Source organism: Anabas testudineus, chromosome 3 (assembly GCF_900324465.2).
Source record: "Anabas testudineus chromosome 3, fAnaTes1.2, whole genome shotgun sequence".
NCBI lineage: Eukaryota > Metazoa > Chordata > Actinopteri > Anabantiformes > Anabantidae > Anabas > Anabas testudineus.
The window spans coordinates 13090717-13106444 of NC_046612.1; the positions used below are offsets into that span (position 1 = coordinate 13090717).

Genomic DNA, 15728 nt, shown 5'->3' on the forward strand with positions numbered 1-15728 from the left:
ATGCTAAATAGCAGAAACAAGTCTCTGTATAATGCAATATATTTGCAGCACAAAATACATACATCTTCCAAAATGATTGGACAGTGGAAACAACACCTCTCTGAAACAGTTTGAACAAAGTGGGGTTTATTGCAGGACTGCTGCATTAGACTGCATTAGTTTGAGCTTTATGTATCTAATATAGTGCAAGCTAAGTGTACATCATGCATGTATAGTATATATACATAGAGTATTCATATAAAACAGTACTATGTACCAGCATTAAAGCAGAACACTACCCTGATGTAACAGAAAGAAATATATATCACTGTACACAAACAAATCCTCAGTGTTCAGGTACAAGCAAAATGTTGACTCGTTTCATCAGTAGGATGATTTTAGGGCGACATTCATATGCAGATAGATTTTTATTGTACAAAATCCACAATACATATACTAAGGCAAACGAAATTGCATTCAGTGAAAACTACTAATTTTATTTTCATACAGGTTAATATTAACACAGGACTACAACACACGCTTCAGTATTGTCAATACTTAATGACAAAGAAGCTATTAGAAACAAAAAGATTATATCATTTTTTGCAAATATAGCAGCTAGAAAAAGTAAGTGAACCTTTGAGAATTGCCTTATGTATTTGATTTTTGGTCATTTTCAGCCACTGCATTTTGATTTAGATCTAAAAATGTTGATTCATTTTTGGATGATTCTTCCTTAAAACAGACTCAACTCATCCATTATCTGGCTTGATGTCATCCCAGGGTATGGGGATGAGGTCTAGGCTCCAACCTGTCTGTCAGAAAACTACCAGGTGTCATTGTCCTGTGAGATGCCTCCATAAACTCTGGAATTCATTTTCCCCCCTATGATTACAAGCTGTCCTGCTTCTTTGTATACCATGAGGTAGTGCTGCGTGTTTTTCCCCAAACAATTCAACCTAAAGAAACCTTAGTTTCATCATTCAGTAAAACACTTCCTCACCAAAGTAGCTCTAATGCACACCTCCAATGTTGTTTCATCAACTAGACTACAGGTTTGTAACTTTTAACTCCAGTTTAGCTTTTGCTGAAGGAAGGGATCACATACTTCCTCCAAGCTACACTGTGAATATTTTAAATTTGTGTTAAATATGGACAAAAAAAATACAACAATTATTTAAAGTAGATGATTTTGTTACTTTACTTACAGATTCTTACAAATCTGACCATACAATAAGAAAGAAAAAAAGGATCTATGGGGCAAATTTGTAATCTGTGATACTGAATGGCTATAGTTGGAGTAGTTATCCATGAATCTCAGGACTGAGCCCAGTTCACACAGACCATCGAGTGTCCCAGTACAAGACACTGTATCACCGTTATGTAGCTGTCCAACAATAACTTCTAATGGCGATCAATAAAATGTAATGAACATATATATATGAATACAATCTGATTCACTTCCTTCTTCCTACCACTTTATTATTATATATTATTTTTATTAAGTCAACCATTCTAGAAGGACAATAAATTAATATTTTGCCAAATACAGATATAACTAAAATATTAAGAGTGGCAGAAAATAAAATAACGAATCACTGACTTGAGGGAAATAAATATTATGTGCAAACAATCAACATGTTTACTCTGATAAGTAGAATTATAATGCATGGCATATTAAATTATAAGCACACAACTGTTAATATATTCTCACAACACTAAGAGCACAGAGATGTAAAATAATAAATAGATTCACAGTTCCGACTCAGAAAGAAACAGCCTGTTCTTATATAGGTGTTTGCAATCAGCTGCCAGGTCTATTATGTTACATTAATACATGAGAGCTTAAGGGTTTGCTGATCATACAGTACTTACAAGCACCATGTGAATTGTATGAGTTGATCATGAGAAGCTTTGCTGCCTTTGGTCAGTTGATCCTGGTTTTAAAACGCATCTCTTCAGGAGTCTGTGAGGAGCAGCGAGGCCCTCTGCATGTTTCACTGCATCAGGCAGCTTGAACTTGGCAGGAAGTCTTGAACGTATGTGACGACTGCCTTGGACAGATAGGTCATGGTGCCATAGCTGCCACTGGGGGCGCTGTCGTAGAAAAAGTTGCAGATTCCGGTTGCTGGGTCCTTCTCAAGGAAATAATCACTGGCACTGTGGGATTTCTGGGGATGAGGCAGAGTAACAGCCCAGTGAACATTTACAAAAGAGACAAATAAAAATGAATGTCTTGGCAGGAGTAGTACCTGGTCACTGAGGAAGAGATCGTTGGCCAGGTGTAGGATACGGTCCACATGGATAATACCACCAATAGTGTCCACGTCCACATCAGCTACCAGGCCCAGAACCATCACAGTCTCCACTAGCAGCTGGCGGTATTCAGGCTGGGGAACGTGGTACAGGACAGACTCCACCTGCACTGCAAACTTGATCTCTCCCGCTGTCATCTACACAGAAAGCACAAAATGAAATCCACATCCATGCATGCACCGTGACCCCATACTGCAAATCCAGTTTCAGGTGCTACCTCTCTTGTGGTAGAAGAAGGTAACACATATCCATCGATGGACAGGCCGTGACACTTCTGCAGGATCTTCCAAACCTTCTGGTAAAAACCCACTGGTACTCTGTTAATCGCTCCATCTAGCCTGCGTCTCCTCAGCCACTGGCCTTGCCTCTCCTCCCAGTGCAGCTGTCCATCTGCTGGGCCAGAGCCCACTGGGGACAGGATGCCACTGGGGGTGGAGGGGCTGCTGCAGCGCTGTGATAAAACAGGTAGGAAGATGATGTTAAGAACAAATTTAAAGGGTCGCTTTACTTATTTTCAACCTTATTCCTATGTAAAGTACTTAAAATGTATTCCTTATGTGCACCATCACAGTAGTGTCTGTACCACACAAATAGGCTGAGTGGTATCTTTTCACTTCTCTGTTCACTACAATGGCGTCCCCTGACTTTCAGTGACCAGAAAGTGGTGATCAGTGGAGCCTATTTGTGAGATACAGTGTTTTCAGACACAGCTTTGTTATCCCATGACAAATACATGTGAATAAGGTTGAAATATTTACCATAGCATTTGTCTTTCTCTCCTACAATCACAGTTTTCTTTCTTATTTGTAGTTATACAGTCATGCAATTATTCATGCACGTGCATGCTCTGTCACATTCGGTCTAGTAGACATGGTAAAGGACAAGGCTGGGTTATATTTTTAACTTCATCAGTTACTTTAAAGAAACGGAAACGGAAACTAATTCAGCTCATCAATAAGTTCTGCCTGTGTAGCCACGGCCTGATACAGTATACTGATCATAAGAGTTACTTATGGAGGGTGATCTGAAATCAAGACTGGGACACAAAGAAACTGGGACACAAATTACCACGTCATGTTGCAGTTGTGAAGGATGTAACTACAGTACCCCCTCCATCACCTCCACCTCCCTCAACCCCCTGCCAAACTGACATTAAACCTCTCCTGAAAACATTGAGAGGGTCCCACATATTAATAGCATCTCCTGGACAGCCACAAATTCAATCCAGTTTCCCAGGAATCTGATATTTCCTCTGTTCTTGTCAAACGAATCATACTTTACTAGAAACTAGACATGCATTATCATGCAACAGGAAAGGTGAGAGAGACTCCACTGTCTGGAATCTGACTGTGAACTGACGGTGAACTGTCTGTCTGTCTGCCTGTGGGTGTGTTTATAAGGGTTGTTTAATGGATTCTGAGTTCTGTAGGACAGATACAAACTATATCAGGCTTTGACTCTAGCAGGATAAGGTTATGTCTGAGTTTGGTCTGTTTTAGACATTTGTTGACAAAAATAAACAAAGTAAATAACACCAACCTTATCCATTAATGTCAAGACACATGGAACGTTTTTGTGTCTACATAAAATATGAAATCTGAATGAAACGTACTTTTAGAATCAGTTTGCTCAGAGTATACATTAAATAAGTATGACAACATACATAGTACATGTTCATTTGAAGCAGATGGGGTGAAATGTTTTACCGTGGAGCGAGGAGAAGTGATATTGCTACTCAAGGAAAGACCACCACTGAAGATCTACACATGGACATGGGTGATAGACGACAGAGAACAAATTGAGACGGTTCACATGGTTCTCGTACTACAGTCATGATACTGCAGACACACAGTCAAATTTTACTGGAGATGTTTGATCTATACAGTGAAAGGGTAATACAACCCTGCAAAAATCAACCAGTGAGAGAGATTCTTGAAATCACAACTGTTCTACTAATGACAAGAAAGGCCATTCGACATAGTGGCAGCAGCAAAGCATGTTCTCCCACTAATATGTGATGAAGTGAAAGTCGTTCCAGCTATGGAGGCAACACAGCTCACAAAATGTTAGGAGCCAGGCAGTGGTTTATGAGCAGGATTTAGTCAACAGTTTGGTTGTTTAGACTGAGGTTAAACACAGTTACATGCTTGTTATTATCAAACCCAACCCACACTGAGAGGCTGAGAGTCATCCAGCTGCAACCGAAAGCAAGAACACTGTTATTCATGGATAGATGGACAGACAGACACACAGATAGACAGACACACAGATAGACAGATAGATAGAAAGAAAGAAAGAAAGAAAGAAAGAAAGATAGATAGATAGATAGATAGATAGATAGATAGATAGATAGATAGATAGATAGACAGATAGATAGAAAGAAAGAAAGACAGATAGATAGATAGATATCACGTGCAACAGCATAGAGTATACACTAAGATACAACCTGGTTATTTTTTGTGCTTCCCACCTGTTTTATCTCACTCTTTAGCTTGTGTATTCCTGTACGCTCAGTCTTGGTGGCTCCAGTGTGGCCTAGTTCATGTATGGAGATGGCAGGACTAGTGGCTGTTGACTGGATTGGACGCACTGATAAACATGAACAAAACACATTTGGAAAAAATGTTCATTTTTGTCTGGTGTTTGGTGATGTTCATTGATGATGTCTTGTGTTGGTGTTGGTGGTGTTGTGCTCTTACAATAGTTGGACACAACTCTGAATAACTAATCTAATCTGAATGTAACTGCGCTCCATCAAGTAGGACCAACGTGGTAGACTGACCAACAGACCAACACTAATACAACCTAAGGATGTAACACTTTGATAACTAAACACTCAAACTGTAAAGACATAGACACAACTCACTGCTCCTCTCCACTCCAAACTCTTTGCCACTGAGGATGTGATGCAGCAGGCTCTTCATGCCGTACGGACTCAGGCTCATCAAACTTTCAGATGCCTCCTCCCCTACAAAGGTGTGGCACGCTTTTTCATTTTCACTGTGCAGGTTAGTTTGTGCATGTTCACAGCTGTGTGTAAGTGATCTTCCTACCAGAGCAGTGCAGGCTACGGGCGAGCTCAGTAGCCATCACTTGCATGATGAGTCCTATTCTGAGTCGAAGCATGTCGCCAAACAGAGCGGGCTGGGAGCGCACATACATGGCTAGATAGACCATGATCTCCTATATGGCAAACACACATGGTTCACAGCTGGAACACAGGGGCCTAAAAATGCTGTGTGGCAGCTCAAAGGTTTAAATATTTACCTGAGTGAGTACTGCAATACTGATGTCCTGACCACTTGCTTCATAGATGAGATTGTTCAGCTCCTCAGGAGGAAGTGGTCTGAAAAAGAGACAATAAGGAAGAAGTGTTAGCTTATTATGTGTTTAAATAATTTAACAAAGCTTTAATGGGAGCAGAAAATCTGTTCAGCTACACCAGTTACTCCAACTCACACTGTGATGACTCTTTCCCTGGGTTCAGGAGGTAGACCCACAGTCAGCTGCTTGTGATGGGAAATAAGATCTGTGCAGGCCTGAAGATTAGATAATAAGAGGCAGAACAAAATCATTAAAACAAAAAGGTACATACAATTTACTGATTCTCTAAAGGGGACTCTTTTTTTCCTTCCCCCAGTGTTGACTGCACAAGTTACTCAACAGGTGATCAGCAGTAAACAACTTGATAGTGAAGTCAGTGTCTTCTGTTGCAGTTTCTTTAATGGCCAGAAGATGGCAGTAGATTGGTCTCTTTATTTTTACACAGAAAGGTTCTTATAATATGTTAGCACAGTGGTTTTAGGATGTTTTAAGTATTAAATATATATTTTTGTTTATTTACATTTGGAATCTCTTTGTGTATTCACACAAACTAAAAGTCTGTTCATTAACAAGATGTATCCAGGTGTCAACACTGAGCTTTCTGTGAGTGGCCAAATTAGGATTTTCTGACGCCAAATAGAAATTTGTGGCAGACATTAAACAAATATCAGGCTTCAAAACATCCTTATTAATGAGTAGGTGTTGATTATAAATCTGACAAAGGACCTAAGCTAGGCTAGGCTATCTTTTCATGCACTTCCAACCACCCTGCTGTAATAAAAACACATGATGACTTGACACTGACCTCAGCAAGGACCTCCACTCTCTTGCGTAATATCCCAGAGATGTATCTGATGAGTGCCCACTCTTTGGAGGCTCCAGCTTGTATATACAGCTCCTCCAACAGTGACTGCACACTGACGCCACCCTGCCCAGGACCTGACAACTCCACCAGCCAATCAGCTCCTCTGGTCACAAGGAACCACCAGACAACCAATGTCAACAATTTAAACATAGAAAAACAGCAATGTTTACTTGTTGAGTGTGTGTGTTGACCATGACTATGTCCGTACTTCATTATGTAGAGAATATAGAGGATGTCAGCCTGGTCCTGTAGAGTGGGACACTCTTTCAGCTGCCTCACCAACTCCGCAAAGTCTGTGTTGCCCTGAGAGTCTCGAGGCAGGTGCAGATCAGCAGCACTGTGGAGCTTTTTAGAGACATAGGTATGAGAGAAATGCACTTCAGAGCAAAGTCACAAGCAAAACAAGGTTGCTTTTAGAGGTGATGCTCTGCTGTCCATACCTTGTGATGCTTTGAATGTTGGCCTTGCTGCGGATGAGGAACGTCAAGAAGGTTCAGAGATTTCCGGTGTTTGCTCATGACAGGAGCCACAGGTAGATACATGGAAGACTCTGTAAGATGCACCCCAATCAAAACAATGCATCTACAAAATGAACTTCACTGAACTAACTTTGGAAAACTGTTTGCATTCCTGAATGTAAGTACCAAATCAGCACTAGTAACAAAACTGTCACTCCACTGCCCACTCTTACCGTTTACCTGTTGATTTATTATGTTCATAATAACTCACTTGGCATGTTCAGGCCTTGAACCTCTGCCATAAGAGACAGGATGTCCCTTGTGGTGTGTTCAGCACTGAAGACATGGTGATGCCCCCTCTGGATGGGAGGAAGGTGGCACTTGGTGGTGTTTCTGTGGAGAAGCTGGTTGAGGTACTGCTCAAACATGTCTCCTGAGCCCTCTGTAGTTACACAAAAACACACCATTACCTACATCTGAACTGAAGAAATCAAATATGACTCAAACTTACGTACATGCTTCATCCATTGTTTACTACCTGAGGGACTAAATTTAAAGTTGTTTTCCTCTCCGTTTTCATCATAATCCTCCTGATCTTCATCTTCAAGCAAGTCGTCATCATTCTCTTTGTCCAGGAAGCTGAGGTGGGTGTGGAATGAAGTGGTCTGGAAACTGGAGAGGTCTGACATCTGCACCCTGGAGTAGAACACCCACACAGTAACATGTACTGTCATCTTATGGTCATTTCAGCACACCTCTATAATAGTCCATAATAGTCGTATGATGTCCTACGTTACAGATGGAGACAGACCTTGATCCTGCAAAGTAGCCATCCTGTAGTTTCCTGAGGGTTGCCATGATACATGGATCAACTGCATCTCCATCTTCAACTGGTAATATCAAGTTAAAATGCTGTGAAATCACTTGATAAAATAGCAATATGGAAATATAAAGTATGTACATTCAAAAGCACAGATACGTGCATAGAGAGCACATACTAAATGCAACCTAGACTACAGAGCAGACAGTAACAGTACATCTAATTTTCAGATACCCATTTGCCCAGATTTTTCATTATTGCATCTTTATCATGTCTTGAGATTAAGATGAGATTTCTGCTAAAAAAAATAATTCAGATTATTATTTTGATTTTGAAATTTTGTCAATACACCACCATTAAAAAAGAGATCTTTAAAACTTTGCACAGGATACAACCAACTCTTTGTATTATGAATTTGTAATCCGTGAAGGTTTCACATTTGTAAATCTACTTAAAAGTATGATTTGTGATTTATTTGTGTAACAGCATTTCATTGAAAAGTCAACAGAAAATGGAAAAACTAATTCTCTTGGTTAAGAATCCAATTACCCAGCATGCTGCGAGTGATGGGGAACGTGAGTGTAGGTCGTCCTGTCATCCTCCAGCAAGAGGAGAGGTAGGCCACCTCTGTGCGTAGCATCTCTACAATCATCTGGTTGTCCAGTGCCAGGTAGAAATGGTGCTGATCCACAAACTGGACAGTGATAAATGAAAAATATAAAAACAGACAGGAAGTAAGAATTTATTGATTCATTGATGCGACCGTGAACATCAGGACACCTCAAGGTAGTTTTACCTGTGGTGTGAATACATAAGAGCGATTTCTGATTTCATAGAATTTGGATGTTCCCAGAACTCCAATGTGTCTGTAGGGTCTCCCACTCAAATTCAGTTTCTTGCAGTTTCCTATGGCAATGACACAAGTTCTTGTGTTTATTACATACACACACATACACACACACACACACACACACACACACACACACACATCAAACTGTACTTAGTGGATATTTACCCAGTCTGATATAGACATGACTCAGGATGCGAGCCGGCATGACCTTGATCGGCAGAACTTCTGACACTGTCTGGACAGTGATTCCATTATCACGTAACAAGTCCTTGATCTCTTGTGACTCTGCGAGAACACAAACTGACACAAGAAAACATACTTTATTCTGTCTTCTTTTAGGAAATCCATGTATAAATAAATGGTAAACTCAGAACAAAAACAGCGCTGAGCTGAGCACTGACTTATTCTTCCTTACTTCTTGTATTTTTATCTGGCATTTAACCCTTAACTGACATTTATGTCAAAAGACCACCAACCTTGCACAACAACATCTGGCTTGAAGTTTGTAGAGAATCTCCTGTTGAGGGGATCTATCTCTCCTGGTGCTAAAAAACCCTTAGAATAGAAGGAATGGTATAGGTCATATTTACTGGAGCTGCACTGGTTAGTGAGGATCTTTTTCTTAATTTGCAATATAAATCTAAGTATTTGTGACATTTTATTAACAGTGATAGTTACAACAAGATGTGTTTTGAGCACTCATTGCAAACATCATAGGTGCACTACCTCAGCCAGAAGACAACCCAATATGTAGAGAGACTGTCCCCACATGTGCGGCAGCTGCCCCATAGCCACTCTGTCCACTGTGTGAGGGTTTCTGTACTCCTCGTCCACCTAGAAGAGACAAAGTATGATTATTAATACTCATTCTTACTGCATGAGATTGTCCGATGTACATCAGCCTAGAACATTTTGGTCTCATATTCTCCTTACAGTATTTTATTGACATTTTTCTAATCAAAACATCTCAAGCATATATGTTTTGATGACTGTATTTGGACTATGCAAAAACTAAACAGGCTAGTAGAAAGCTGACAGTGTCTCAGATTACCCTAACCCTTACAGGAGATTTAAAACTGTTCATATGTACAAAACTGTTATTTATAGCTCCACTCCGCACAAATACACAGTTTGTGCAGATACAACATTTTAAAATATACATTTATTCTGTTCTGTTTGTCAGACTGTAAAATTAAGATATGACTATAAGAGCGAGTTTATCTGCTGTGTGCTTCTGGTGGGAACTGCATACCTTCTCTGGTGGTACAGAATAAAGTTCAGGCACCAGTTTGATGCCATTCTTCCCTCTGATCAAAATGCCCTCCAGTGCCTCACGGTACTCCTCAACCTGCACAAGGTCATGTGTTCAAGGTTAAGTCTGCAGCACAAGTGAGACTATGAGATGGTGAGAGTACATATGGTATGGAGTATGTTCTGTTTTAGTACCTGCACTTGGTCTCCAGTAAAGATACCATCCAGGATGAGGTATGTCCAGAAAACAGGCCATTCACATTCAATATTTTCAAATAGTTTGAGCTCTGCAGGATCGTAGTGCAGCCGAGAGGGGTCCTAGTAAAAGAACAGCCTGAAAGTTGAACCTTTCAGCTCAGATGCTACGATGTACAGTGTAGTCTTTAGTGCCAAGTGTTTATGTGTAATACATACACTTAATCTTTCTCTCTCAGTCTGGTTCCTAGACTATGTTTCTGCACTTAGCATTAGCATTAAATACATACCAGCCTTTAGATTTTTAATAATCATAATGTCTTACCTCTTTAGGACAACGGTATCCATCTCTGATGAAACGACAACAGCCATAGCGACCCTCAAATTAAACCAAGGAGGTAACACTTTAGTATGCCAACTGGCTACTTGGAAAAAGTATAATAACATAGTTGTGTTGTGTAGTGTGTCTGTGCAGTGACTCAAAACCAATTCTTAGACTTTACCTGCAGTTTGTTTATGATTTCTGACTTAGTGATAGCCACCAGGTCCGCATCCTCCACAGCAAAAGCAGGGAAAGAAATGACAGACAGAAGTCCAGCATCTATCTCCTTCGAGGTTGAAGCTCTGGGCAGCATGGAGCATAAGATGGACTGAGGGAAAATGCACAGACATGCTGAGTAGAGAAAACACGAGCAGAGTCGATGCTGAAATGGTTGGAAACAAAGTCAAAAGTACCTGACAATGCTCCACTTCATCAGGTAAAACATGGATGACTGACTTCGGCCCTCCATAGGCACCAAAAAGATCCAGCTCATCTATGGCCTCCAGAGCTGCCTAAAATGTTCCACAACACACACACACATACACACACACACACCCCAAACAACACTGTCATATCTGCACTTAGATTTTTGTAAATTGTTTTTGGTCCTCACTGTACTGTACACAATAAATACAGAGAATAATATGTCGAATTTAGGGCTCCTGTACCTTAGCCATTCCTACAGAGCTGCCATTGAGCTCAGGGATGCCTTGGTTGGTCTTGTCACCTCGCTCCCACATCCCATAATCCTACATGCAGGAAAAGGGTCACAACATAATTTCTCACAACGTGCAGACTTTAAACTCTCAACATTTCTCTACAGCTAGTTTGTAAGAGTTGATCTAAAGTGAGGCATTACAACTCAACACACTGATGCATCAACCCTGCTACTAGCAGCTGTCCTGGATCCACTGCAGTTACAGGCTCGATTGAAAACCTGTAACCTGAGTAACATTAATTTATTTAATCTCCTGGATTCAGTTGCATCTCACGCTATGAAAACCAGATAGACGAGGATGTCTACCAACTGGTTCACTGAAGAAACACATGATCTTAAACAGGACTGCGGGAGACTGGAATGTATATGGAGAAAATTAAAAATAGATTCTCTTTATCTCCAGAGGCATGAGTGTGTACTGAATTACAAATGAACTCTGTCTGCTGCTAGTGTGTCCCACATGTAGGCCTCTTACTTAATGAGGAACAATAAACATAATCTTACATTCACTTTTGATACTGTAGCCAAATTACTACTTATATAAATAAAATTTAATTTGATACTATTCAAAACCTGTGACAGAGTTTGGGAGTTCTCTTTAAGCTTTTACATGTTGATTCTTTACAGTTATAGTGAAAATGTTACTCACCGCCACTTTGTAGGCAGCCTCTATGTAGAAGACCAAGTTTTGGATGAATGCTACTTCATCCAGGTTTGAGATTATGCGAAGACCTGCATGACACACATGACACACTCAGAAACCAAAAGTAGATGTCTTTTTTTACTCCTTATGTATTAGACCCTATGCCAGAGTCAAATTGTTAAATCCCTATGTGTGGGGGGAATCTTTGAACCATGAACCATCTGTAGTGAGTGATGGGAAATGGGTGAAATGTGTTCTCATGTGAGACAACAAACAAGGCAGCAAATGAAATGCTACTGCGCAGCACTACTGTACCTGAAGCTGTCATCTCCGCCAGCATCAGAAGGTAAATTGAGGTGGCGTCCACCTGGAGGTGGCCCCACTGGTCGTCCCCGACCACTGTGGCACAGGTGGGGGTGTCGTATTTGGCATGCAAGCAATCCTTTGTGCTCTGGGTGTGTTTGAACTTCTCCACCTTGGCCACCTGAGGAAACATGACAAAATGCTCAGTGGTTTTGTCCGGCAGCAAATGGGACCAAAAAGTGATTAGCATGGAAACACGGATTCAACTCAGTGGATGAAATTACCACAAAGATAGGAATTATGTGAGGAGAGATGATGGGCAACAATCCAAGGACAGACTAGAGTTGATTATTATTATAATTATTATAATTAATGGGCAGATTATAGTATTCTTGATTTTTTGTTTGGTCTACAGAATGTAACACTCTGCTGTGAATCTTCATCTCTCCTGCTTCCTGAAATGAAAGTTGTGAGCAACAAGTAGCACAATATTAGTACCTCTCTGACTTTAGTGTGTGTTAGTTTGTTTTTTCTGGCTAACTTACAAACAACTGTTTACATACCACAATACCCCAGATAAATGTGACGTGAGGATGTGTGGTTTCTCAGAACAAGAGTCGTCTTACCAGTGTTTCTGCTTCCAGGATAGAATATTTATATGTGCAACACCAGTGAACATGAGCAAACGCATCATGGGCATAGGTGTGTCGTACCTGTCTCATCATGCACTGAAGAAGACCTTGCATCAGTTTCACCACACTCTGCCAACGAAAAACAACAATTTTATCAGTAAGACGAAAAATTAAGAAAACCTTGCTGTAATTTAGGAGGAGAGTTGGTTGGCGGGGCTGTTTTTGTGTCAGCAACAATGTGCTGATATATACTTTGATATATGCAGAAGTAAACATATATTTGTGTAGACTAAAAGGAGAATGAGCTGCCATACAAGGCAAAAGCTTCCTCTTAAATATTTAACCCAGCATAACAAGCAGAGCAAACAGGGAATGGTGTACATATGAACCCTCTCTCTCAGTCAAAAACACACCTGCTCCAGTTCGTAGGCCTTGGCCTTGTCTTCATCACGGTCTGCATTCTTGCGATAGGCCATGCCCAGCCCCCACACGGACAGGACACTGTACACATTATCCCTCACCCAGGCATCCTTCTTCTGGGTACTGGCTGGCAGAAGTCCTGTCACTGGGTTCTGAAACAACCAAACACACCCAGGCTTAATTCACAAAGTAAGACATGGACGAGCCTCCTTGATTTCCCAAACTGCCCCCAACGTTCTTACAGTTTGTTAAATCAAATCATATGGGTTTTGTCTCTCTAATAGGCAGCATTCTTAAATTGCTATTCAGATTATCACTATAAGACAAACAGAGAAGCATCACAACCCAGAAGCTGTAACCTGGAGTTTTTATTACTTTTCAGTGAAAGTAAATGTGCACAAGTCCATTAATAAAACTATTTACAAAGTTCTACTTTTCAGCAGAACCTCACACTTCACTGTTTCCCCCTCCTATGAAACAAAATCTACCTCCACACTTTTACAATACGTGCTTTCTAAGGAAAGCTGGCACAGTTTCAATCAACTGGAACACAGTTAAACTTAGACAGCAGTTGACTCAAAGTGACGTCAAGTGTTTATAGATATAGGTGCATAGTTTCCCGGTCCTCGGTCTATTCTCGGGACTGCACTTTGCTCACGACTTGTTTATCTCTATGCAGCTCAATCTGGTTTGAACCTGAACCTATACATGGTTGATCTCTCTAAAACTAAATATCTAACATATTTCTACAAAATGGAAGGTCATATTACAAGAATGTTAAAAGAGTTTACAGCAACCATGCATGCTAATGTAGTGGTGGAAAGTAACTCAAGTATAGTTTAAGTACAAATATATTATAAGGTACTTCATGTTGTGTAGCTTAAAACTAATATCATACTTTTTACTCCACTTCTCTACGTTTATTGCACATTATTACTAAGGGGATTTTTTCATATACTTATATACAGTGTGTCTGTACATATTCTTTTCTCTCCCTTCATAAATATAAGTCAGTATCTCCTAAAGCAAAACAGTCATCTAGTCCCTAGGCGACATTCCCAAAGAAGGAATTTTCCATAACATAGCAATCATCGTCTGGGCCAGCAGAAGTCCAGAGTTAATATGCACTGACCTTATGTATATATTCCACTTGGCTTGAACAAGAACTACTTTACCAAATACATTGCTTAATTTATACATACAATAGCTATTCTCCAAAATTGGTAGCTTTGGACATTCCCCATCTCAATGTTTTCATGCATTTTTCCTTAATATTACAGATTATAAATCTAGGAAATTTCAATAAACAAGCAGATATAATCCACAAATTGATATAAGTTACATATTAGCATGTAAAGCAGTTAAAACTCCACATAACTTTAATGCTGTTTAGTTTAAACATTAAAGTAGTGTTGATTATTACAGCATTGTAATGTATGAATAACTATTATTCAAATATATATTATTCATTATTCCTTCTCCTTGTTATTGTTGATGTTACACTTTGGTGGAGCTCATTTCTAATGCGATAAATCTAATTATGGAAGGGCCTCTGTGCACTTCACTCTCTTCCTGTTGGCAAAGACTTCAGTACGTCTTCCTCCGGTGAGCAAATGTGCCACAGCACAGACTCCTGTCACGTACCCTGGTTTCTGTTTTCTGTCTCGACTCACCTGGTGGCACAGGATGGTTTCATGGACCAGCCTGGCGTAGCCATCCAGCCTCACGCCTGAATTACTGCGACTCCTCATCCTGACGGTTCACTGCGCGCACAACACAGCAACTTACATCTCTGAGTAGCACTGAAAGCTCGATTATTTCATCGTGTGTAAAGGTGATTTAATCATAAATACAGTGGGTATATTCTGCCTAGTCCCTAACTTACCATGCAGCGACCCATCCCTCCAGCGCTGCACCACGGATATGATCTGACACCGTCCCCGCTGCGCACAGGCTGTTTTCTGCCTAAGCTCGTTAGCCGAGTAGCATCCAGTTGCATTTGACGACAGTAACATTTAAGGTCAAGCTCCCAGACGGTTTTCATAGACACACATAGTCTGATGTTCCGGTCCGAGTGTCGAGTCAAAGCCTTGCAGATGACAGGACGTGAGGTTTCACAATGCGAGGTTTCCAGGCGCAGCACGGTCTGTCAGTACATCCATTCTGAAAAATACATGATGTCCCGGTTGTTTGATTTATTGACGAGAGGGGGCGCTAAACGACCTCTAGTTCCCTTTGCAAGGTCTTTAAGAGCAATTCAAATTAAAACACTTTAAAACACCAAGCCACGTCCCCAAAAAAAGTTGGAGCTTACTTCCAAATCAGCTTCTCAAATACAGCAGTAAAAAGTAGCTCAATGTACTTGATGTGTATGTGCACATGTGTGTATGAGACTGTTAATACTAACGCATTCATGTGGAGCAGAGGTAATTAAATACTTCATAATTAGTTGTTATATTCATCATGCTATCTGTTTTGTGCAGCATAGGTGTACAGAAATCTAAGTCCAAACATGCTGAATACTGCATAAAGACATGCAAATACTATCTACTTTGTACTGTGTTTACGTGGCTGCAAACCATGTTTCAAATACTCATTAATGGACTAAAACATTAGTAAGTGGACCAGCACC

At 40.4% G+C, this 15728-nt stretch overlaps 1 protein-coding gene across 2 annotated transcripts; it reads right to left on the minus strand.

Moving 5' to 3' along the window:
- Nucleotides 1–88: 88 nt before the first annotated feature.
- Nucleotides 89–15264, minus strand: phka2 (phosphorylase kinase, alpha 2 (liver)). 2 transcript variants are annotated; one of them, XM_026378648.1, is made up of 32 exons: nt 14982–15264; nt 14770–14859; nt 13090–13248; nt 12758–12805; nt 12057–12225; nt 11748–11830; nt 11049–11129; nt 10794–10892; nt 10562–10708; nt 10384–10437; nt 10059–10181; nt 9865–9960; nt 9339–9446; nt 9089–9167; nt 8778–8912; nt 8559–8668; nt 8312–8456; nt 7754–7832; nt 7481–7638; nt 7214–7384; nt 6925–7034; nt 6693–6829; nt 6425–6587; nt 5755–5834; nt 5563–5641; nt 5349–5478; nt 5162–5263; nt 4766–4884; nt 4002–4055; nt 2513–2746; nt 2232–2432; nt 89–2150 (listed from the first exon to the last, which is right to left on the minus strand). In XM_026378648.1, exons 2-32 carry the CDS (start codon nt 14845–14847, stop codon nt 1977–1979), a joined length of 3705 nt encoding a protein of 1234 aa, XP_026234433.1. In that variant the 5' UTR covers nt 14848–14859; nt 14982–15264; the 3' UTR covers nt 89–1976. The 2 variants fall into 2 exon arrangements, with proteins under 2 accessions (XP_026234433.1, XP_026234434.1); XM_026378649.1 differs by lacking the exon at nt 4002–4055.
- Nucleotides 15265–15728: the final 464 nt, after the last annotated feature.

What these genes read in the sequence shown, in the direction of transcription:
- phka2 (XM_026378648.1), bottom strand. Translation starts at nt 14,847, where the DNA reads ATGAGGAGTCGCAGTAATTCAGGCGTGAGGCTGGATGGCTACGCCAGG. An exon ending in TCATGTCTATATCAGACTGG is followed by an intron (nt 8,669 to 8,777) that starts GTAAATATCCAC and finishes TCATTGCCATAG; the next exon opens with GAAACTGCAAGAAACTGAAT. An exon ending in GTTTGGAGTGGAGAGGAGCA is followed by an intron (nt 4,885 to 5,161) that starts GTGAGTTGTGTC and finishes CATGTTTATCAG; the next exon opens with TGCGTCCAATCCAGTCAACA.